This window comes from Lynx canadensis, chromosome D3, assembly GCF_007474595.2.
Source record: "Lynx canadensis isolate LIC74 chromosome D3, mLynCan4.pri.v2, whole genome shotgun sequence".
Taxonomy (NCBI): Eukaryota; Metazoa; Chordata; class Mammalia; order Carnivora; family Felidae; genus Lynx; species Lynx canadensis.
This window is the reverse complement of record NC_044314.2, coordinates 57,338,053-57,362,011: the sequence shown is the minus strand read 5'-3', so window position 1 is coordinate 57,362,011 and position 23,959 is coordinate 57,338,053. Positions and strand designations below refer to the sequence as shown.

Below are 23,959 nucleotides of genomic sequence, written 5' to 3'. Positions count from 1 at the left end.
AGCAGAGGAGGCGCAGAGAGAGAGAGAGAGAGAGAGAGAGAGAATCCCAAGCGGGCTCCACACTGCCAACACAGAGCCCGATGAAGGGCTCGAACTCATGAACCATGAGATCATGACCTGACCCGAGAGCAAGAGTCAGATGCTTAACCGTCTGAGCCACCCAGGCACCCCTAAAAGATGAACACTTTAAATGTTTAGAAATTCTACCCCACCCATTGGAAAATTGTGTTAATCTGTAGTGTTTTGACAGTTTCAGCCCCACCTGCCACCTAGAAGATGGGGACGAAGTGGTCTGTGACCAGTGTGCACCGGGATACTCGGGAGCTTGGTGCGAGAGGTACTCTGTCTGCATCACTCAATTGATTTGAAAAAGTTGCATCAGACTTTTTTTGTTACTTCAATATCAGTTATACGTGTTTACTTTTAAATGTGTAGCTAAGTATGATTTTAGAGCTTTGGGGTGTGATTATTATTTCACATAATTATAGAGAAAAGCCAGTATGCCGATTAAAAAACTAGTGTGAAAAACTCCCTGGGAAATTTTCAAGAACGGCATTCGGCCTCCTTGAGCTAATATGGGTTCTCGTCAGTGACAATAGACACAGCGAGGAGCCAGTGTTTACTGTTCACACATTGAAATCTCCCTTTACTCTGGATAGTTTCAGAGGTGAGGGGTAGTTTAACAGCCATCCTCTGGCGCCTGAAAGCCAACGCTGTCTTTTCCCACGTGTAAGTATCAGCGCCCGGCTATGGCTAAAGTCCCCAGGAGAGCCACACCATACCCGTGGCCGTGGCATCCAGGTACAGTTGGCCTAGGGCTGAGTGCACATCCACTTGGATGTATGGCTCATTTTTGGATGCACTCTCTGTCTTCACAACAAGTTGAGGAGATCTGAACGCCTGAACTCAGTGTTGCACTCCACAATAAATCTTATGTAAAAAGAGTTCTGTCTGACTTATTAACCATTCAGAGAATCCCTGGATGGTGGGGTCATGTCTAGAGTATTTGCATTCAGCTGGATCCCTCCTTCAACCTTTTTGCAGATGCGCAGACGGTTACTATGGAAACCCAACAGTGCCCGGGGAATCCTGTGTTCCCTGCGACTGCAGCGGCAATGTGGATCCCTTAGAGGCCGGTCACTGTGACTCCGTCACCGGAGAGTGCCTGAAATGCATTGGGAACACGGCTGGTGCCCACTGTGAGAGGTGTGCGGACGGCTTCTATGGGGATGCCGTGACTGCTAAAAATTGCCGCGGTGAGTGTGTGGGCTGCGAAGTCAGAGCCGTTACTAATCGCCATGTGAAGTCTCCATCCATCTACTTACATGTGTCACAAAGGGCTCAGCCTATGGGGTAACTTTATCTCAACTGGTGCTTGTGTTAATGCCAGTGTAGACCCAAGACTTATGTCTTCCCTGCTTGCCCTGCCTTAGCTCGATCAGCTCCTATAAACGAGGTCAGATGGTCTAGCAAATAAGTGCCCTTCCACTGGGGGAGAAAGTGGGACTTGACAGTGGTCAAGTGCTCCCAGTGACCGTGGCGAAGGCAGAGTGGTGTCAAAGCCTGCCGTGTTTGTGAGGACAGGCTCAGGGGTCTCTTGAGTCAGACGGGATTTCCAGATACCGGGTGGGAAATGGGAAGACTCCAACCCTAGAGTCTCAGAGGTCTGTGCCCGGACTACTGACTCTCACGTTGCTCTGCAGGGCTGTGCTTCCTTCCCGACATTACGGATCACTTAGAATCATTCATTGAGGAAAGCAGAATTTCGTATACCTGAGATGACCAACTTGTAATACAAGTTGGTAATACAGCCCTCAGATTTCTAGGCACAGATCTTGAAGGTGTGAAAGAGAAAAAATGGCAATTTTAAATTTTTTTGATAATTTCCTATGTCCAGTCCTACTATGCTATTACAACATGGGGACACAAGAGGGTGCTAGCGATACAGAAAAGATATTTTCCCAGGCAGGTAAGGCTTTGTAGCCTTGGGCCAGTCGACTTGATCAGCAAGGCCACCTAGATTGGTTATCATAGGAGGATAATTATGATACCTGGTATTTGTGAAAAGCTTCAAAGTTTACAGAATGTTTTCACTACACTCATGCCATTTCTTTTTAAAAATTTTTTTTTTCAATGTTTATTTATTTTTGGGACAGAGAGAGACAGAGCATGAACGGGGGAGGGGCAGAGAGAGAGGGAGACACAGAATCAGAAACAGGCTCCAGGCTCTGAGCCATCAGCCCAGAGCCCGACGCGGGGCTCGAACTCACGGACCGCGAGATCGTGACCTGGCTGAAGTCGGACGCTTAACCGACTGCGCCACCCAGGCGCCCCACTCATGCCATTTCTTTTCATCTTTACTGCAAACCTTGATGATTCATTGTTTGTTCATTCATCATTTATTAAGCAGTCACTAAGTATTGTCGTAGAAGTTGGAAAAATTATGACCCAGGTCTATTTTTTTTTAACGTTTATTTATTTTTGAGACAGAGAGAGACAGAGCATGAACGGGGGAGGGTCAGAGAGAGAGAGGGAGACACAGAATCTGAAACAGGCTCCAGGCTCCGAGCGGTCAGCACAGAGCCCGAAGCGGGGCTGGAACTCACGAACCATGAGATCATGACCTGAGCCGAAGTCGGACGCTTAACCAACTGAGCCACCCAGGCGCCCCGACCCAGGTCTATTAAGGAGCTACATGTAATGGTGTGGAGGTGAAGCACAGATGTGGGTCTCAGGCTTTGGAGTCTGACTGATGCGGGTTAGAGCTCAGGGTTGGTCACAACCAGCTGGGTGACAATAGACAAATTTACTAACCTCTCTGAACCACTATTTCCTTACACATAAAATAGACATAGGCATATATATGTGTATATACACATATATGTGAGACGTCAGTGAGATAACAAAGTTCTGGACATGGAATAAATGGTAGCTGTTATAAATGCTAATAATAAAAATGATACTTTTTATTATTTTTCTATAATTAATGCCATCCAGTAGAAATGTAAACCGCACAAGTAATTTTAAAGTTTCTAGTCACCGGGGTGCCTCGGTGGCTTGAGTGTTGAGCTGGCTGAGCATCCGACTTCAGCTCAGGTCATGGTATCATGGTTCATGGGTTCGAGCCCCGCGTCAAGCTCTGCGCTGACAGCTTAGAGCCTGGAGCCTGCTTCACATTCTGTACCTCTGTTTCTGCCCTTCCCCCACTTGTGTGTGCTCTCTCTCTCTCAAAAACCAATAAATAAACATTTAGAAGTGCTTTTCTTGTCACCACATAAATAAACAGATGAAATGTATTTTAATAATACATCTTATTTTACCCAACATGTAAAAGTAGTATCACTTTGTCATGTAATCAAATTTTTTAAAGTATTAATGAGATATTTTCTTTCCTTTTTAAGACTGAGCCTTCAAAATTCAGTGCATATTTTATAGCCTATTTCAATTAGGATGCTAACTTTTCCTAAGAAACACTTGATCTGTAATTTAGATAACATAAAATTCATAGCTGCAAAAGGGAATTTACATACCCGAGTTATTCAAACATATTTCAAAGTTTTTCATTGTGACCAAAAAGAAAGAATCATTTTCCTTTATATTTGCATCTGCATTGACAAAACTGCTTCAGTATTTTGCATAGATAATATGTCTTGGTGATGAACAAAAGTGGGGAGGAGGGTCAGAACATATAGGATCTGGGTCTGGGTCCGAGGTGTTGGCCCAGGTCTTAATTTAAGGGAAATGTGAGATCTCGCTGGTCAGTTGCATCGGCCACATCCCAGGGCTCAGGAGACACGTGCACGTAGCGCCAGGCAGATATGACAGACAAGTCTCTAGGGTGATAAATGACCATCCCTGGGGTGCGCACAAAGGTCCGCAAGGGCCCAGGGCCATCCATGGCTGCCTCTGGAGGAAATGCCACTTGATGTGAGTCTAGGAGGATGGGTAGGAGGTGACCAGGTGGGCTGGCAAGTGGTGGGAAAGTGTCGTCCAGGCCGGAGGAGCAGAGTCCGGAAAGAGTGTGCTAGAAAGTGAAAGGCAGGTTGGGCCAGGGCAGGAGCCTCGGCTTACGGGCGGAAAGCAGACTGCATCTAGTGTGGACCGCACAGCACCATCTGCCCCGGACTCCAGCTCACCTGAATGGATCTGTGTTGAACAGTCACTCTGGAACCGCTGTGGAGGACGGAGTTGACAAGAAGACAGACAAGGCCAGAAAAGAAACTTGCTGGCAGAATTAATGAGGGTTTCCAGCAGAGATTTTGTCATGGGGTAAAAGTGAAGAAGCTCCGTGACCGCTGGAGGTTGGGAGGCAGGGAGGGGTTAGGACAGGCAGGATGGTGGCCCAGGCGGCTGGACTGGTTATAGAGGGACACTGTCCCAGTTCTTTCTAGTTTCCAAGCATTTGCAAGGTTTATTCCTGCTTCATTTCCTCTTTCCTGTTCCTCAGCTTTGAGGAGATGAATTCTTACTATTTCTGGATATTTCACTAGAAATCCGTCCAGGCCACGGGTGCCTGGGTGGCTCAGTTGGTTGAGCGTCTGACTCTTGATCTTGGCTCAGGTCATGATCCCAGGGTTGTGAGGTCAAGCCCCACACTGGGCTCCACACTGGGCATGGAAACTGCTTCTCTCTCTCTCTCTCTGTCTCTCCCTCCCCCACCCCTCTCCCCTGCTTGCATATTCACTCTCTCTCTCTCTCTCTCTCTCTAAAATAATAAAAAAGAATAATAATAAAAAAGAAATCTTTCCAGGCTATGATAGAATCCCTCTCATGGACTTCCCAGAGGCCCCACCTGCTAATATGCTACTGTTTTATTAAGTTAACCCCAATGAGAATCCCAGTATTCAGTATTACTGACATGGGAATTCCTAGGGAGTTGTTGGGAAGGCATTTGGATACTCAGGTGTGCAGGAATCAGGGAGGAAATGGAGCTCAGAGACGCATCAGCTTTGGTGTGGTAGCAGAATTGGTGCTTCTGGAATGGTTTTGCAGGACAGCCCGGGGGCACTGGAACCCCACCAAGCTCTACTGTTCAAGGCACCTTATACGAAATATGTTAGGTGGGTATAATTTTGATATCATGGGCTTCTTATGAGAATTATATGTAAAGCACCTAGCAGTCGGTTATTGGCACCTATTTTATTTTATTTTTTTGTATTTTATTTTCTTTAAAGTGTATTTATTTTGAGAGAGAGAGAGCGTGCACACATGAGCAGGGGAGGGGAGAGGGAGAGGGAGAGAGAGAGAATCCCAAGCAGGCTCCGCACCATCAGCACAGAGCCCAATGTGGGGCTCGAACCCACGAACTGTGAGAACATGACCTGAGCTGAAGTCAAGAGTCGGAAGCGTAACCAACTGAGCCACCCAGGCGCCCCTAATGGCAACTATTTTAAATTAGTATTATTTACAGTAAAAAAAACTTTTTGGTAATAATTCCTATTAGAATTGTTACCATAGCAGGACAACTACTGACAGCTGTGTGACCTGTGGCAACTTACACAATGTCTCTAAGTTTCAGATTCCACACTGGACAACAGAGACAATTATAACGCGTCTCTCCTCAGTTTGTTACGCAGGTCGAATGAGAGCTACCGTAATGTGATACGGGTGCAAACTGACAGGACAGTAAATACAATTTATTATCGTCAATATTTGGTGGTGGTCATACGGTGAACTTTGACCTTTCCCCAGAGGAAGGGGAGGCTTTCCCTGAGACACAGAGGGGCAGGCACCAGAGGGAGAGACACAAGATACGAGAAGGAAACCGAAGGGTGTCCCTAACCTTGGTGAGCGGGAGTGGGCGATGAGTCTATGTCACGGGAAGATACAGCCAGATGAAGACCCATAGTGTGCTCGTTGAATTTGCCCCGGGAGGTCCTGGGAGATGTTAGGAGGAAGCAGTTTTAGCAGCCAGGAGGCAAGAGGCAGGCGAAAATTGAGTTGGAGGGAGACGGGGGACAATTAGTGGGATCAGGAGATGGAACCTCAGATGGACTTACGTGCGTGTGGTGTGTGTGCGCACGCACATGGGTGTGTGCATGTGAGTAAATGGGTGTGTGATGTTTTCTATGGGCGACAATTGAAAATAGATGCGGAGGAGTGTTTTAAAATACAGGTTTTATGGGGCGCCTGGGTGGCTCAGTTGGTTAAGCATCTGACTCTTGATCTTGACTCAGGTCATGATCCCACAGTTCGTGAGTTCGAGCCCTATGTGGGGCTCTGCAGTGACGGTGTGGAGCCTACTTGGAATTCTCTCTCCCTCTCTCTCTCTGCCCCTACTCCACTTGTGCTCTCTCTCTTTCAAAATAAATAAGCTGTATATATAAATACGTATATATATATACATATGTACATACATATGTATATATATATACACACACACACGCGCACACACACACACACACACACACACGCACACACGGTGTCTTGTTATTTAGGTATGGCAAGGCCAGCAGATGCCAGGAGGAGGGGACACACCAAGGCATTGTGGGGAGGGCACTCAGGAAGCACCCATGTAGGTCAGGAGGGGAAATGTGGTTTTTAGAGCCTTTGTTGTGGTTTCCTCAGGAAGGAAAGGGCAAGGCAGAGTAAACGGGTTTAGGATTGGCTACTTTAAACAATTTCAGCAGGCTCTGGGGCATGGGAGCCATCCCTAGTTGTCTGAGGCATGGCCCTGGGGTGAAAGGTCCTGGGGACGGTGGAGGTGAAGCCCAAATGAAGGGAAGGCCCAATAAGAAGGCCTTTGTGGGTGTGGGCTCCGGATTGGTTCGTTTGCACGCGAAAGGCGTTCTGGCTGGCAAGCTATTTATTCTTTCTGGACATTGACTAGCCCTGGGAAGGGCGGTGTCTCCAGAGTCCAAGGCCCCAGAAGGCACGTGGAATACAAAGAGTGAGTCGAGTGTTCACAGCTGAGCCAAGGGAATGGGCAGCGGCGAGTGGGGCCCCTAACACTTCCCCAGCCTCCTGCAGGGGGCATCATGGATCCACTTCCGCTGGGGAACACCACCTCAGTGCCTTGGCCGCAGTCAGTTACGCTGCCTTTCCTCTGAGCCTCAGCCTTGCAGTGTCCTGTTGTCTGCCACTGCTGTGCCACACGCAGTGGCACAAGTGAGATAACCTGTGAAGTTTTTCTCTTCTTACCTCATTACACCATATGACAGTGCGCATTCCCTGAGTGCAAGCGTTCATAAGCCGTGTGCATTTCTGGGGTATTTTGTCAGTGAACATATTAAATATTTTCAAGGACATGCATATTGACGGCTAGTTTATAAATACCAATTAAACATTTCTTGGAGCCATTAAATTGCATCACTCCGAAAAGGTGAGGGACTTGGTAGCTTGAAACATCAATATTATAACCGTAGATAAAACATCAATAGCTATAACTATAGATAAAATTGAAGTGTTTGGCCTGAAGCTAAGTACGTTAGAGCTACAAATAACTTGTGACTTAGAACAGGGAAATATGTCACATTAAACTATGAAATGTAATATTAGCTATTTAGATTGTTATAACGGAGCTTTAAAATATTAAATATCTACATGATTGGAATGAGAGCAGGCGACTCAGTTGATTTTGAAATCTCCGTCGTATATTTCTTATGAAGATTTGTTAATAAACATCGGTGGCTCATTTTTACAGATTCAAGGAATTCATGAAATTGGTTAAGATCGTTTGCTACTTGCTATCGTCATAGCTTCAGTGGTTTTTCTGTGTGATGGTTCCTTCCACCAACCCCATTTGGCCTACTTTTCAGAAAAATACTAAATTTTAAAAGTCATTTGAAAGTGATTTATTTTAGCTTTAGGATTTGAAACATGAATGTTTAAAATTTTGCCTTTGGGGATTAAGGGGTCTTATTACAGCTATACCCAGAAATGGGCACAAATGTGTCTCTTGTGTGTGTTAGCCTGTGAATGCCATGGAAAAGGCTCCCTTTCTGGTGTCTGCCATCTGGAGACTGGAGTCTGTGACTGCAAACCGCATGTGACTGGACAGCAGTGTGACCGGTGCTCGGTAAGAGGCCTGCTGGTCATTGCGTACAATTAAAGTATGTGTCAGCGAGGTCTGTAATCGATACCTGAACATTGGTTCCCAGTGAAATGGACTTCATGACTGCCGGAAAGAGCTCATGCCCAAAACACGGCTGGTGAATGCTGTGGGTCCTTACCTGTGGGCCAAGTGTTCAGTCTGTAAGGGGGTGGAATGACATCGTGAGCACTTTATGATTCTGTGAAACATCCTGTGTTTGACTTGGGAAACAGCCTCGTGAGTATTAGTGGCTAACTAAAATGTATCTGTGGCTTCCACAATTCTGTCCCTCCTGTGAAACAGCATGGCTATTATGGGCTGGACACAGGGCTTGGGTGCTTGCCCTGTAACTGCAGCACGCCAGGCTCCCTGTCGGATGACTGCACGGAGGAAGGCCGATGTCACTGTGTGCCAGGTGTGGCTGGGGAAAAGTGCGACAGGTGTGCACGCGGCTTCTATGCATTCCAGGACGGCGGCTGTACACGTAAGCTCTGGAATTCATTATCTGAGACTTTATAGTAATTTCCCGACTTTTCTTGGAGCTCTCCTTTGACTTCTAATTCTGTTAAGTTCCTTCACTTTTTCTCTTTTGAGTGTGTAGGATTTCATACCTTTTTTCTGTTTCCTGGCCCCTGTTTTTCATCTGCCCGGAATCTCTGGTCAGGCTTTACTAATAATGATGTGAACTTCGATTAGCTTTCTTTTCTTCATCTGTAAAATAGAGAAGCTGATTGTAATCTCTACCCAGGAGTTATTTTAAATGTTGAGCATAGGCATTTGGAACACAATAAATGCCCTGTGAGTATTGGCTGTATCTTCCCGCCTACTTCTGTTTCTCTGTCCCGGTTACCCCGTTTCCAGCAGCAGCTCCTGACAAGGAGGAACAGCCACCTCCCGGGAGACACGGATGGGTCTTGGGAACCACGAGGTCTCCGTTAGGAACTAGAAGAATGGTCTAGAATGGTTTGGAGAATTAATAAAAGGGAGATGACCTGTGGCATCAACTCAGACGCCTTCCGTCGCGCGGTGGTCCTGATGTGTTACAACACTGTCTGTCTTCGTTGCAGCCTGTGACTGCGCCCACACGCAGCACACTTGTCACCCGGAATCGGGGCAGTGCATCTGCCCTCCTTATACTCGGGGCGCATCCTGTGACAAATGTGAGGACGGATACTGGGGCCGCGACCCAGAGCTCGGATGCCAGGTGCGCACTGCCATCGGCATTTTCTTAACCGAGAAGCGCTTTGCTGGAGCAAATTACATTCCTTCTCTGTCATCCATTCGCTTGACCTCAACCCGGTGAACGGCTCTGTGGTTTGCATTTAAAACTCAGTACGGGTGGGGCGCCTGGGTGGCTCAGTCGGTTAAGCGTCCGACTTCGGCTCAGGTCATGATCTCGCGGTCCGTGAGTTCGAGCCCCGCGTCGGGCTCTGTGCCGACCGCTCAGAGCCTGGAGCCTGTTTCGGATTCTGTGTCTCCCTCTCTCTGCCCCTCCCCCGTTCATGCTCTGTCTCTCTCTGTCTCAAAAATAAATAAACGTTAAAAAAAAACAAAACTAAAAAAGAAATAAATAAATAAAACTCAGTACGGGTTCAGGCATCACCTGAAGCAGCACCTTTAAAGTACATCATTCTACATTTTCTTCGAGAACCGGCTGTGGAATTAATGGCTGGAAAACTTTATTTTAGTGCCCTTTAAATGTATTCTGCACGTACACTATCTTCCAGGAGAAGGACATAAGTCACTTTGTTGGAGGGTTGTATCCAGTCTTCCTTGGTTCTGTTTTCTATGTAGCTTTCCTCAGTGAAGCTTAGATAGAGGTTGTGTTTTGAAAACAGACTTGACTTTGACCTGTAAGATGATGTTGACTTTCAGGTCACAGGTTGGGCCCAGTGCGCATGTGCTGAACGGGGCACAGCCGTCCAGCATGGCAGTCACCTCCTCCCGTTGGCTCTTGGCAGAGTGAATCCATGGAGCCATATTGGGAGAGGCCCACTCATCCCGACCACTTCCCCACACTCAGTGTTCTTCTGTAATCCCCATGTCTGTACATTATGAAAATGTAAAAGGTACCTTTTTATTTAGTTAGTTTGTTTTTCCAGGCCTGCAATTGCAGTGCTGTTGGGTCAGCCAGTCATCAGTGCGATGTGCTCACTGGCCGTTGCCAATGTAAGCCAGCGTTCGGTGGACCGAGCTGCCACCAGTGCTCCCTGGGGTACAGAGACTTTCCAGACTGCGTGCCCTGTGACTGTGACCCAAGAGGGACCTCGGCAGACACCTGTGATGAGGAACAGAGTCTTTGCAGCTGTGCAGAGGAAACCGGTATCTGCTCTTGCAAGGTAACGGCCCTCGGCGTTCCACTGTCTTTCCCCTCTCACGTGCATCACTAGGACTTTTGGGCTTTTGACTACAGTAGAACCTTGGTTTGTGAGCATAATTTGTTCCAGAAACATGCTTGTAATCCAAAGCACTTGTACATCAAAGCGAATTTCCCATAGGAAATAATGGAAGCTCAGGTGATTCGTTCCACAACCCAAAAAATATTCATATAAAAATGATCACAATACTGTAGTACAATACAAAATAATAAAGAAAATACAAAATATCAAGAAAAGTAAACAAACTAACCTGCACTTGCCTTTGAAAACCCTTGTGGCTGGTGTGAGGGAGACAAGAGAAAGGAGGGTTATTGTGTAGGACGACTTTATCAGCAGTGGGATCACTGCTGCCTATTGGCTCAATGGGATTTTTTTCTTTTTGGGCAACTTTCACAAGGAACCTATCCAGTGACACTTGCTTTTGCCTCCTTTGGAGGATTTCACAGAAATGTGGTACTGCATGGATGATCACTCACAATCCAGCAGTGAGAGACAGAGAGAGAGAGAGAGAGAGAGAGAGAAGAAACATTGGCTCAGTTGGGATCACGTGACATTCGGCATCACTACTAGGAGTAGGTTCTACTCCTATTGAGAGACACTAATTTATCAAGCTAAAGTTTGTTAGAAATGTTTGCTCGTCTTGCAGAACATTCACCGAGCAGGTTAGTCGCAATCCAAGGTTTTACTGTATTTACATCAGCAGCTAGGTTTTAGACACTTGGCATGGTTCTCACTGCCTTCTAGGTTTGAGTTGCAATTCGGTGTAGGCTCTTCTAGAACACTTCTCTAAAGTGGAATTTTTACTGGTTATTGCAAGTGTCAGATGATGGAACTGAACTGAAAGACGCGGAGTTTTCTTTCGTGTTCTGGTTGGCTGAGTAGCCAGTGCGTCTTGAATATTCAGGCAAAACGGGTAACCCAGGGCTTCAAGAAGATGTGATTTTATAGCTGATAATTATTCTTTGGTATGTGCTGGCCAGACTGAAGGCAATTTGTGCGTGTTGTTTTCCCAGCAGGTAAGATTTCAACATCATGTTTAACTCTGTGTGTTTCCACTGGGTTCCCCCTTGTGCTTGTGATTAGGAGGTGACTGGCTACCTCCTCTGATCCTTTTCAGGGGCTGGTGAGAGAGAGGGTAGTGGGCTGACTAGTGACTAGGGGTGAGGAAGGGAGCACCCATGCAGATACTACGGCCCGGGAGCAATGGAAACACCAGTGACTATGCCTTTGGCTTACCACACAGGTGACGGCAACTTTCACCTGAACAGGACGGGAAGGGCCTGCCTCAGTGATCACCTGGTCTGTGTTCTCCACCTGACGGGCCATCAGAGTCACCTGGGGCCTCGGGGAGGCCTCCCTGGCTGCTCTAGGAAAGGCTCATCAGGCAATCTATATATTGCCAAGGCCTCCAAGGTGATGCTGATGGTTAGCTGCGTTTGGGAATCACTGATGGCGTCAGAGGGCGGGTGTTCCTTGAGGTCAGGGAGCTTGCTTTGCCCAAGGAAACGGCTATTTCCGAGACGTGTGCTGCTCCCGAATGAGTTTGCTGTCTGCTCTCATTTCTGTTCCAAAATCACACCTTCTTTTTAGGTAACAACAGACGAGTCTGTTGCTTTTTCTCCTTTAGGAAAATGTGTTTGGCCTGCAGTGCAGCGAGTGTCGAGCCGGCACCTATGCTCTCCGCGCCGACGACCCTCTGGGGTGCACCCCCTGCTTCTGCTTCGGGCTGTCACAAGTCTGCTCAGAGCTCGAGGGTTATGTGAGGACCCCGGTGAGTGGTGCGCGCGGTAAAGCGTGCTGTTTTCAACACCCTCCCCACCGTGGAAGTTGGGTGATGGTGGGGGAGACAGTCAAGTACTTTAAACTTTGCTCTGATGGCATCAGAAATTCCAGGAAGCTGACCCGGGTTCGCTGTGAATCGGAGCTCTGTTTTCTGCCGTCCGAGGAAAGAAATGAAGCGAGGACGGGAAGGCACCCCGTGTCGCTCCTTAGCTAATCTGTCAAAAGCTTTACTTGGCGAGAAGATAAGACTGCAACGCACCACAGCCTCCTTCATAGGATTGAATCCTGCCCCAGCGTAGCAGTAGCTTGGCCCAAAACACAATAGTGTAAAACACGTGCAGTTTTCACCTTAACCCAGAGGTTTGAGTTTGAAGGAAACATCTGTGTTACTCCTGTTTTAATAATGAAGCTATCTCGTCTGTGAAACGATAGTAGAATCTGACAAATCAAAGGGGAGGTGTGAATTCGTGTCCTGAGGTGTATTTTCCTTTCCTTCCATGACCAGATAACGCTGGGCTCGGGTCAGCCGCTCCTGCGTGTGGTTTCTCAGAGCAACCTCAGGGGCACGACCCAGGGGGTGTATTACCAGGCTCCTGATGTCCTCCTGGACGCCGTGACTGTCAGGCAGCATATTCACACGGAGCCGTTCTACTGGAGACTGCCAGAGCGGTTCCAGGGAGACCAGGTGAGGCCCACGCCCAGCCTAGGACTGGTTCTCATTTCCTGGGAGACTCGGGTCTCGTCCGAAATCACAATGGACTGTGTTAGCCTACTAGTAACCGAGGGGGTTATTAGTTCACTCTTCTAAGTGGGGCTGGAGAAGTTTAACACTTAGCAAAATCCCCCCATGGGGCGCCTCGGCGGCTCAGTCGGTTAAGCATCTGACTTCAGCTCAGGTCATGATCTCGCGGTTTGTGGGTTCAAGCCCTGCATTGGGCTCTGTGCTGACAGCTCAGAGCCTGGAGCCTGCTTCCAATTCTGTGTCTCCCTCTCTCTCTCTCTCTCTCTCTGATTTCACAAATATTTTTCATTGTTCTTAATGTAAGCTCAGTGCAAACCTAGATGCTGTGTTTCCTCTTAAGAAATCGCCAGTCGTTGGTTGGGGAGGGGGATGGGCTGTAAAAACCTACTATAACAGAGTATTGAAGGCCTCACTTGCATTTTTGTTTAAAAAAATTTTTTTTTTCAACGTTTATTTATTTTTGGGACAGAGAGAGAGACAGAGCATGAACGGGGGAGGGGCAGAGAGAGAGGGAGACACAGAATCGGAAACAGGCTCCAGGCTCTGAGCCATCAGCCCAGAGCCTGACGCGGGGCTCGAACTCACGGACTGCGAGATCGTGACCTGGCTGAAGTCGGACGCTTAACCAACTGCGCCACCCAGGCGCCCCGCATTTTTGTTTAAATCAATTTGAGTGTGTGAGTGAAATCACCCAGATCTTTAAAATTGGCAAATATGTATCCAGTGTTCCTATAGCTGTAGGTTATTTTTAATTCAAAGGAATTTGAAAATAATCAGGATCATTACCACACAGATTTGTTACTTTGGTGCTGCCCTCCATGGGTGCCATCAAGAGGAAATTCTGGAAGGTGTTGGACCTGTCTGTGGTGGCCTTGATGATGGTGGTGGCTTCACAGGTGTATACTCATCCCCAGACTCATGGAGTTGTACAACTTAAATGTGTACAGCTTTTTACATTCCAAACATGCCTCAGTTAAAACAAACAAAAAAAGGAACCTATAAAACATCTCTAACTTTAAAAAAACAAAAAACAAAACAAAAAAAACTAGGGCACCTGGGTGACCCAGTCGGTTAAGCGTCCTACTATTGATTCTGGTTCAGGTCGTGATGTCACAGTTTGTGGGTTGGAGCCCCGAGTCGGGCTCTGCATTGACAGTGCGGGGCCTGCTTGGGAGATTCTCCCTCTCTCCCTCTCTCTCTGTTCCTCCCCTGCTTGTTGCTTGCTCTCTCTCAAAATAAGTAAACTTAAGAAACAAAACAACAACAACAAAAAAACTATAGCCTGAGTCAACGTAATAATCCATAATTAGGTAGAATTAAAAGGAAGGAAATTCCAGACAACCTATCCCACCCATGTGATGTGTGATTTCTTTCAAGTGGCAGCAGGCTTGTGGTGAAAGCTTTAAACCAGCGCGCATAAGAGGTGTAAGCCATTTCCTGTCCCACAGCTCCTGGCCTACGGTGGCAGACTGAAGTACAGCGTAGCCTTCTATTCTTCCAATGGCATGGGCACCTTCAACCTTGAACCCCAAGTGCTCATCAAAGGAGGCCGGACCAGAAAGCAAGTCATCTACGTGGATGTGCCAGCCCCGGAGAATGGCGTGCGACAAGACCAAGAAGTGGGGATGAAAGAGGTGACGGTGTCCCCTTTTCACACATGTCCCTTAAGGGTGTGAATTTAGCTCTGGGGGCAGTGGAATGACAAGCTGCCAATACGAGAGCAAGCAAGAAGACCTGGAGATTAAAATCCCAGCGGGTTTGGTAAGATTTGTGAAAACAATCCAAGTTTCATGTTCTCAAGAACTGTATACTAGGTTTGTGTTACCTTGGTGCAGATTGCACCCTAAATCCTCCATTGTGATACCCATGTCTCCATCTGAGTGGATGTAATGGCGTGAAGTCTCTGGACTTGCCTGGACCTGGCAGGTGCGTGTCCACTTGCCTGGTGGAGGTCTGTGGACGGTTCACTATTCACCTGCCATAGGTGACACCTGTCTGCCGACAAACGAGGCTGGCATCCCTGCCGCCTGGGAGGTGACCGCAGAGCTGCCTCCGTTATGTTCGCTCTCCTGCGCGGGACGGGGCTCACTTCCGGAGAAACTGACCAGAGAATTACTAAGTTCACAAGCCCCTGAGGATTTGTAACCTGAATGTAATTGAATTGTGTTTCTCCCCCACAGAATTTTTGGAGATATTTTAACTCTGTTTCTGAAAAACCTGTCACACGCTCCGATTTTATGTCTGTTCTTAGCAACATTGAGTACATCCTCATCAAAGCATCTTATGGTCAGGGATTACAGCAAAGCAGGTACTTGGAATCTTCTAGAATGAAAAACAGATAGTTTTAATTTGAAACCAAACTGAAGAGATTTGATTCACCCTTATTACTTCCTATATTTATTAGTCTAGATATATTTGTGTTCCTCACCAAAACTTTGTTAAATATTAATGTTCTGAAATGTGTGGGAAATGACCTAGATTATCCATCCTCCAATTAATGTGGATATAAAATGCGAGTACATAATGGTGAAATCTTAGCTGAGGATGAAATATAAAGAAAACAAAACAGTTCTGTCATCTTCTGTTCTGCCCTTGAACTGAGGTGACATTTCTTTGTAATAACATCAAGAATGCTGTCACCTGCTCAGTTAGTGCTTATCCCATAAAGAAAGCTGCTCAGTTATGGCCAAACTACTCCTTCCAGTTCTGGGTGTGCTTTCTGGAACCTTGTTTGTAAGGTGTAAAATGTTGGCTGGGGACCTTCACCGTGTAATGACAGTAATGATGAGCTTTTACACATTCCCTTTATAATCGTGTAGGAGCTACTCCCAAACCGGCAGGAAAGCTCTGATTTAATACATGAGCAAATTCATTAGGTAATGTGCTAGGTCTCTAGAAAGCGTCTTTTTAAATATTAATGTCCCCTCTCACACTTCATGGTTTCACAGAATCTCAAATATTTCCATGGAGGTTGGCAAAAAGGCGGACAAGTTGCGGCCGGGACAGAAGGCGGCATCCCGTTTAGAGAAGTGTGTCTGTCCTCCTGGCACGGCTGGGTTCTCCTGTCAGGTACACAGCTGGGTCCTTCTGTCGTCGGGCACACGGCTGGGTCCTTCTGTCAGTTAGGGAGACGGTGCTTAAAACCCACTACCTGGTTCTGAGTGGAAATCTGCTTGTTACAACTCCAAGTGATGATCAGAATTTGTATGTATTGTATAATTTTTCTCTTTAAAAAAACTTAATTATGGTTAAATACGCATACACAAATTTTACTGTCTTAAACATTTTTAAGGGTATTGTTCAGTAGTGTTAAGTGCATTCACGCTGTACAACCAACCTCCAGGATTCTTCAACTTGCAGACCTAAAACTCTGTACCCATCATACGGGAACTCCCCAGTCTCCCTGCCCACAGCCCGGCAATCACCTTTCTGTCTCTGAATTTGACCGCACTAGGTCCTTGATTTAAATGGAATCCTGCAGTATTTCTCATTTATGACTGGCTAGCCTGATGGCTACTGCGTTGACCGTTTTGCCTGTTGTGAATGATGCTGCCGTGAATATGGCTACATGTATCTCTCCAAGACCCTGATTTCAGTTCTTTGGGGTTTATACCCAAAAGTAGAATTGCTCGGTCACGTGGTAATTCTGTTTTTAACTTTTTTGAGGAGCTGCCATACTGTTTTCCACAGCACTGCGTCATTTTATATTCCCACTCACAGTGTGCAAGCGTTCCACTTTTTCCGCGTCCTTGACAACTCTGATTATTTTCTGGTTTTTTGATGGTAGTTCTCCTGGTGGGTGTGAGGTAGTATCTCAGTGTGGTTTTGATTTGCAGTTCCCTAATGATGGGTGAGGTTGAGCGTCTTTGCAGGTGCTTATTAGCCATTGTATCATCTTTGGAGAAATGTTTAGTCAAGTTGTGATACTGTAATTTATCAGAAGAAAGATGTATTTGGTCTTTATCCCCTATTCCTAGCACAGAGTTCTTAAATGCTTGGAATTTCCTAAGTGATGAGATCTGTAAATGTGTCTTTTGTTATGTTAATGAGGTGACTTTTGGAAAGCTCCTAGATCATGTAAGGATGGAGGCTGGTCACCAGAAGAACCCGCCATGTGGTTGGAGGACTTACAGTCTTACCCCCAGACCTCAGGGGAGAGGGGAGGGACTAGAGGTTGAATCAGTTTCCAGGGGCCAGTGATTTTCTCAATCGTGCCTATGTAAGGAAGACTCCATAAAAACCCAGAAGGATAGAGGCGCTGGGTGGCTCAGTCCGTTAAGCGTCTGACTTTGGCTCAGGTCATGATCTCATGGTTCGTGGATTTGAGCCTCACGTCGGACTCTGTACTGACAGCCCAGAGCCTGGAGCTGCTGCGGATTCTCTCTCCATCTCTCTCTGCCTCTCCCCAGCTCATACCCTGTCTTTTGCTCACTCTCTCTCTCAAAAATAAATAAACATTAAAAAAAAAAAAAAAAGGATAGAGTTCAGAGAGCTTCCTAGTTTGTGAACGCTTGGTGAGCCAGGAGAGGGCATGGCAGCTCCAAGCCCCTTCCCCGTATCATGCCCTCTGCATCTCTCCCATCTGGTTATTTCTGAGTTACATTCTTTTATAATAAACCAGTGATCTAGTTCTGAGCTCCACTCTGGCAAATTAATTAAACTCCAGGAGGGAGTTGTTGGAGCCTCCAATCTATAGCTGGTTGTCAGGAACACAGGTGACAGCCTGGATTTGTGATTGGCGTCTGTAGTGGGGGGGGGGGGGGGGGGAGGGGCAGACTTCCAGAACTGAGCCCTTAGCCTGTGAGATCTGATGCTATCTCCAGGTAGGTAGTGTGAGAATTAAATTGTCAGACACCCAGCTGGTGTCCAAACGTTGCTTGGTGTGGGGGAACAACAATCCCACACAAAGAACTGGCCACAGAATGTACTGATCAGAGCTGGGGCTCAGAAGTGGAATTGGTGTCAGAGTCGCTAGAAGTCCTTCACCCATTGTGTAATCATGTTCATTTCCTTTTGCATCCGCTCAGGACTGCGCACCTGGTTACCACAGAGGGGAGCTGCCGCAAGGTGGTGGCCGAGGACCCCGCCCTCTGCTCGCTCCTTGTGTGCCCTGCAATTGCAACAACCACAGCGATGCCTGTGACCCCGAAACTGGGAAGTGCTTGGTACGTGTGTTTGTGTGGGTGATTAGAGGAGGCACCAAGTCTTTGAATTTCTGGTCCAGAGTCCTATAAAGATCTTGGTTTAGAGGGAGCTTATATTTAGTGTAAACTACACGTAAATTTCCTTCCAAAAGGCTTATTAGCTAAGAGGTCTGATGCTGTCAGTGCGAAGTCTTGTGTAAGTTTTAGTTCTGTGAATTTGTGTGTGGCTACCAACTGGGGAATTAGTTACATGTACTTGCAGTACTGGTGGTTATGGTGAAAGTAGACGAGACCTTTGTGTCCTAGAACTGGGAGGGTCACCTGGAGGTTTTAAAATAAGTTAATGCCGGGGCGCCTGGGTGGCGCAGTCGGTTAAGCGTCCGACTTCAGCCAGGTCACGATCTCGCAGTCTGTGAGTTCGAGCCCCGCGTCGGGCTCTGGGCTGATGGCTCAGAGCCTGGAACCTGTTTCCGATTCTGTGTCTCCTTCTCTCTCTGCCCCTCCCCCGTTCATGCTCTGTCTCTCTCTGTCCCAAAAATAAAATAAAAAAAAAAAAAACGTTGAAAAATAAAATAAGTTAATGCCAATATCGCAAATTTATTTCTCTCCTCGCATTTTTTTTTTTAAAAAAACTTATTTTCGGGGCGCCTGGGTGGCTAAGTTGGTTAAGCATCTGACTTCAGCTCAGGTCATGATTCTGCAGTTTGTGGGTTCCAGCCCCACGTCAGGCTCTGTGCTGACAGCTCAGAGCCTGGAGCCTGTTTCGGATTCTGTGTCTCCCTCTCTCTCTGCCCCTCCCCTGCTCGTGCTCTGTCTCTCTCTCTCTCAAAGATCAATTTAAAAAAAAACTAATAATACTTAATTTCTTGGATGTCTTCGTATGCGTTTGGTTCTGAGACACCTTTCCCTTGTTTTTAAAACACACAAAATTCAAAATTCAGAAGTTGAGGATCTAACTGGCTTTACTGAGGGATTCGTGAATTGGGGGGGCAATCCCATCTGTTGAGTAGAGGGGAGCTCCAAGGAGTTATACAAAATAGAAATTTTTTAGGAGGGAGGGTGGGGCAAGGAAGTTATTATCAAAAAGAAAGGATTGCTCCAGAGGCAAGGTCACTTTCCACTGGGGGGAGGGCAGGGAGTCTGATTAGGTGGGTCACCTCCTCTTCCTTTTTGGGGATAGAGAAGGGCCTACATGACAGGGTACCTCACTGGTGCTGATGAGAAAATTCCCGACTGACTGGTTAAATACATTTCTGGGGGAGACTGAAACTGCAATCAGGCTAGGTATTAGGTCCAGTGTGGCGTCTTGGCCTAAGTGGTGCCATTTTGGGCCCGTGGTTCTCTTTTTAACAGCCTAGACCAAGATCGGTCCCGGAAACCTAAGGAGAATTCTGGTCACTGAAAAGGAACACATGGGCCAGATGGAAGTCTTGAGGCCTTGCTGAGGACAAACTCTTGTGTCTGTGATTTCGCTTAAGCTGACAAGGCCTTATTGATAGCATAGAATAACCTGATATTCTTCCCCCACTCTGGAAATCTCATTTTTAAAATAATAATTCTTGGAGAAACAGGGGTTACTCGTATAAATTGCGCCAAGACTAACTTACCTCGGGTAAAATAACTCATTGACAGGAAATGAGCTGCCCCCCGAGAAAGACATACCTGAAGCCGTCAAGGTCCCAGGTGTGGCTTAATCACAAGGAACAGGACAGGGAAATTAGGACAGGGGGCTCCCAGCCGACCTGCAGCCCTCTAGACCTGTCTTCTGTTTGGAAGCATTTTTTCGTATGTGGCCTGTAAAGGTCATTTGCACTAGGGACGCTGCTGAATTGTCGCAGTGTGCAGGTGAATTTCGATGCTGAGGCGCAGCAGGGTTTTCCTCAATTAAAAAGGTATCTATTAACCTTTGCTGACTTCATTATATATGTGGAATTAAAGAATTGTTCCAGTTTTACCAGGTAAAATGGACTTAATGAAGATGCAAATAGCTGCAACACTATTAAAAAAAATTTATTCACTTTAATCAGCTCATGCTCCAGGCAAAAGTAAGGTCCTAATCAAGAAAATGAGACAATCTCATTTAAGGATTTAAGGAGGATTGATTTCAGGCAACTTAAATCGAGACGCAATTAGCGGGGAAGGTCCCTTGGCCAGTCATGGGGACAAAGGTCTCATGGACACGTGGTTCGTGAGTTCGAGCCCCACGTGGGGCTCTGTGCTGACAGCTCGGAGCCCGGAGCCTGCTTCAGGGTCCGTGTCTCCCTCTCTCTCTCTCTGCCCCTCCCCCACTCCCTCTGTCTCTCTCTCAAAAATAAGTAAACATTAAAAAAAGTTTTTTTTTTTTAAAAGTTGATCAGTTCTTTCATACTGTATCTTTCCTTGGTACAGCTAACTATTTTAACAAGATTAGGCACTCTTAGGGCGTTAAATTATTACCCTGCCTTTCCTGGCCCAACTTCACCAGAATAAAGTTGAGCAAATGACCGGTTGATTTGTACCCAAGGAAGAATACAGCCTGCTTAACCCAATCCAGGAAAGATTGTGGTGAAGAGTGTCACCAGTATCAATAAAGACAGATAGCTTTTGGACAGTTCCCCGCTCTGGGAGGAAACGTTTGCCAGATGTTACCTGGAACCCATAAAAGCTCACACCTGGATTTGTTCGTTAAATTTTGCAGTCCACAACAGTGGATACGTATGCTCCAAGATGACTTAGGTCTGAACTACACTATTCACACCACGCAGTTGTTTAACGTATGTTTACCCACCTCCAGCAATGGGGAGCTCAGCTCATCTTTGGGCAGCCCTGATTATTCCTGGAATTTAGTGCCCTGGCTTGTCTACCCGTTTGGTGCACTTTTAATCTTTGGAGCCATTGAGACAAACCAGTAGCTCAAATCTGTTCATGAAAGATGGCAATGTTTTAAGACATAACTTGTAAAACATTACCTTCCTCTTTCACATATCAAAGGCCCTGAATCTCCAGTCCTCCTGGTCAAATATCCTTAGTTTATATGCCTGATGTATCTATGGAATGGTTGAGTCCATTCCCCATCCTGAGGTTAAAGTATCATGCCCACAGCCCAGCACCTTTTCTCCAGGTATGGGTGGGGCGTCTCTCTCTCCGACTTTAGGTGTCCCATGAAGGCAGCCCGTGGGTTTTGCCGGTCTGGCCACTGCTGCCTCTGCTGAGCTGACTTAAGATGCTTACACTCTGTCCACATGTTTAACACCAAGTCCTTGCTCTTTGAACTTGGGACCTTATCTTTCCTCTTCAGTCTTCAGCTTGTGAGGTCTCTTTTGTGGTTTAGTGCAACAGTGCACTTCTAGTTGACAAAATCTCTTTTAAGCACTTCCTGTGGATTATTACGTAGGTGGGCATGCAGACCATTTTGGATCTGATTTAGTCGCTCAGCATATAGTGTCCCCCCTCTTCATGTCACTGGGACTTCGATAGTATCCTAAAAATCATTGGTCAGACATGTGACCTGGAAAGGGGTGGGGAGACTGAGGAACACCAAGCTATCCTGGGAATTCCTTTCCTTGGGGACTCCCTTCCAGGAGATAACCCTTAACGCTTTTACCGTTGAAAAACTGACCAGCCTTGTCTGTGCAGTTTCCAAAGCACGTGACTCATCCTCCAGACCGGTTGACGTGAACAGGTTCTCACTTCCCAGCCACTCTCGGGGGCAGCTTGTCTTCAGTTCTCTAGGATCTTGGAAACCAGGAAGCTCACGATCTGTTGTGGATTTGGGGAGTTTTTAAATGCTGGAGTTGGTGTCAGCAATGAAAACCAGAAAATCGGGTCCATACTTGTTCATCATCTATTTATTGTTCATCAGATTTATATTGTGTATCATTAAAACAAGTACTTAACACATGTTCTTTTTAAGAGCGAGGTTGCAAATTTTCCTCCTAAAGAGATAGTGCTTTTAGGGGCCTGGGGGATCCCAGTAAAATCTACTTTCACCAGGTGAAATAGGAATGTAATTTTAAAACAGAAAATACTGGCATATTTTTTAATCAAAAGGATTTCAAAAATAGCGTTTCAAAGGTCTAAAAAGGTGTCCTTGTATATCCTCTCTGGCTGCCAAGAAGAAAGTCTGCTTCTGTTTGCCAGTGTTCCGCATCTTGTCTTTCTGTCCCTACACCCCACACGGAAGCCAGTGCCCAGGGCCTGGGCGGACAGTGATCGAACTGGCCAAAGCAGATTTCACCTTGCAAATGGATGTCAACAATTATTTTCTCTTGTAGCTTCAAAAACTATTTTAATGGCAGGATCATAAGTCGTGTCATCGAAATGGTGACATAAAATTTAACTAGAAATGAATTGCTTGTTGCGAGAATCTCCTGGTGGCGCTCTAAAGCTCAGCAGTTTCGGGGCACCTGGTGGCTCAGTTGGCTAAGTGTCTGACTTCAGCTCAGGTCATGATCTTGCAGTTCGTGAGTTTGAGCCCCGCATTGGGCTTTGTGTTGCCAGCTCAGAGCCTGTGACCTGCTTCCGATTCCGTGTCTCCCTCTCTCTCTGCCCCTCCCTCACTCATGCTCTGTTTCTGTCTGTCTCTCAGAAATAAATGAACATTAAAGAAATGTTGGGGCGCCTGGGTGGCTCAGTCGGTTGAGCGTCCGACTTCAGCCCGGGTCATGATCTCGCGGTCCATGGGTTCGAGCCCCGCATTGGGCTCTGTGCTGATAGCTCGGAGCCCGGAGCCTCTTTCAGATTCTGTGTCTCCCTCTCTCTCTGACCCTCCCCTGTTCATGCTCTATCTCTCTCGGTCTCAAAAATAAATAAACATTAAAAAAAAAAAAATTAAAGCTCAGCAGTTTCTTCCCTGTTTCCTAAATCATCTCTTTACTTCTGTTCTTTCAGCCCCTCACCTGTGATCAATGAACCCCAACTATGTGTAAAACCAGTGTGCTTCAGATGGTTTTTTTTTTGAGTTAGTATATATTTTAGATCCATGTTTTAAAAAAAAATTTTTTTTTAATGTTTATTTCTGAGACAGAGAGACAGAGCATGAGTGGGGGCGGGGGCAGAGAAGGGGGGCGGGGGACACAGAATCGGAAGCAGGCTCCAGGCTGTGAGCTGTGAGCACAGAGCCCGACGCGGGGCTCGAACTCACAGACTGCGAGATCATGACCTGAGCCGAAGCTGGACGCTCAACCGACTGAGCCACCCAGGTGCCCCTAGATCCACATTTTAAGGACCTGAAAGTTGGTAGCTTCTAGAAGCCATGTGTGTGCATACATATTGTATGTGTGTGTATTTTCTATAAGAAGGATGTATTAATAATTCCTAGGCTATATTCATTATGACGAATACAGGCCAGAGCTGGCAGTATTTCCAGGATTTAAAACCTATGAAGAGGGGCACCTGGGTGGCTCAGTCGGTTAAGCATCTGACTCTTGATTTCAACTCAGATTAGATCTCACGGTTTGTGGGGTTGGGCTCTGTGCTGACATGGTGGAACCTGCTCTCTCCCTCTCTTTCTGCCCCCCTCTTCCTCACTGTCTGTCTGTCTCTCTCAAAATAAATAAAAATAAATATTAAAAAAATATGTGATGAAAAATGCTCTTCCTCTCAATAATAATAATAATAATAATAATAATAATAATAATACCTGACAGTGGCTTACTTAGGTGTTACCAGGTAAGGATGATTTCTAACAATTACCCCATGATTTTCCTCTCCTTTTGAAACGCGGGGCTCCAGAACTGCAGCCATAGCACCACTGGTGACCACTGTGACTTGTGTGCTCCTGGGTACTTCGGGAAGGTGACTGGCTCAGCCAGCGACTGCTCTGTGTGCGCCTGTCCTCGCAGCCACCCTGCCAGGTGAGCCCGCGCAACTGTGCCCGGAATCTGGGGCTGCTTCCATTCTC

General features: G+C 46.6%; 1 protein-coding gene across 1 annotated transcript in view; it reads left to right on the top strand.

The window, feature by feature from the left end:
- The window catches only part of LAMA1 (laminin subunit alpha 1), a 152,009-nt gene that overhangs the window by 71,724 nt on the left and 56,326 nt on the right, over positions 1-23,959 (top strand). The window contains exons 19-31 of the mRNA XM_032595339.1: positions 251-337; positions 1,045-1,256; positions 7,911-8,017; positions 8,336-8,516; positions 9,100-9,236; positions 10,135-10,371; positions 12,038-12,181; positions 12,698-12,877; positions 14,383-14,568; positions 15,115-15,242; positions 15,883-16,003; positions 17,962-18,099; positions 23,791-23,912. Coding sequence (XP_032451230.1) covers positions 251-337; positions 1,045-1,256; positions 7,911-8,017; positions 8,336-8,516; positions 9,100-9,236; positions 10,135-10,371; positions 12,038-12,181; positions 12,698-12,877; positions 14,383-14,568; positions 15,115-15,242; positions 15,883-16,003; positions 17,962-18,099; positions 23,791-23,912 — 1,980 coding nt within the window. The remainder of the gene's footprint in view (positions 1-250; positions 338-1,044; positions 1,257-7,910; positions 8,018-8,335; positions 8,517-9,099; positions 9,237-10,134; positions 10,372-12,037; positions 12,182-12,697; positions 12,878-14,382; positions 14,569-15,114; positions 15,243-15,882; positions 16,004-17,961; positions 18,100-23,790; positions 23,913-23,959) is intronic.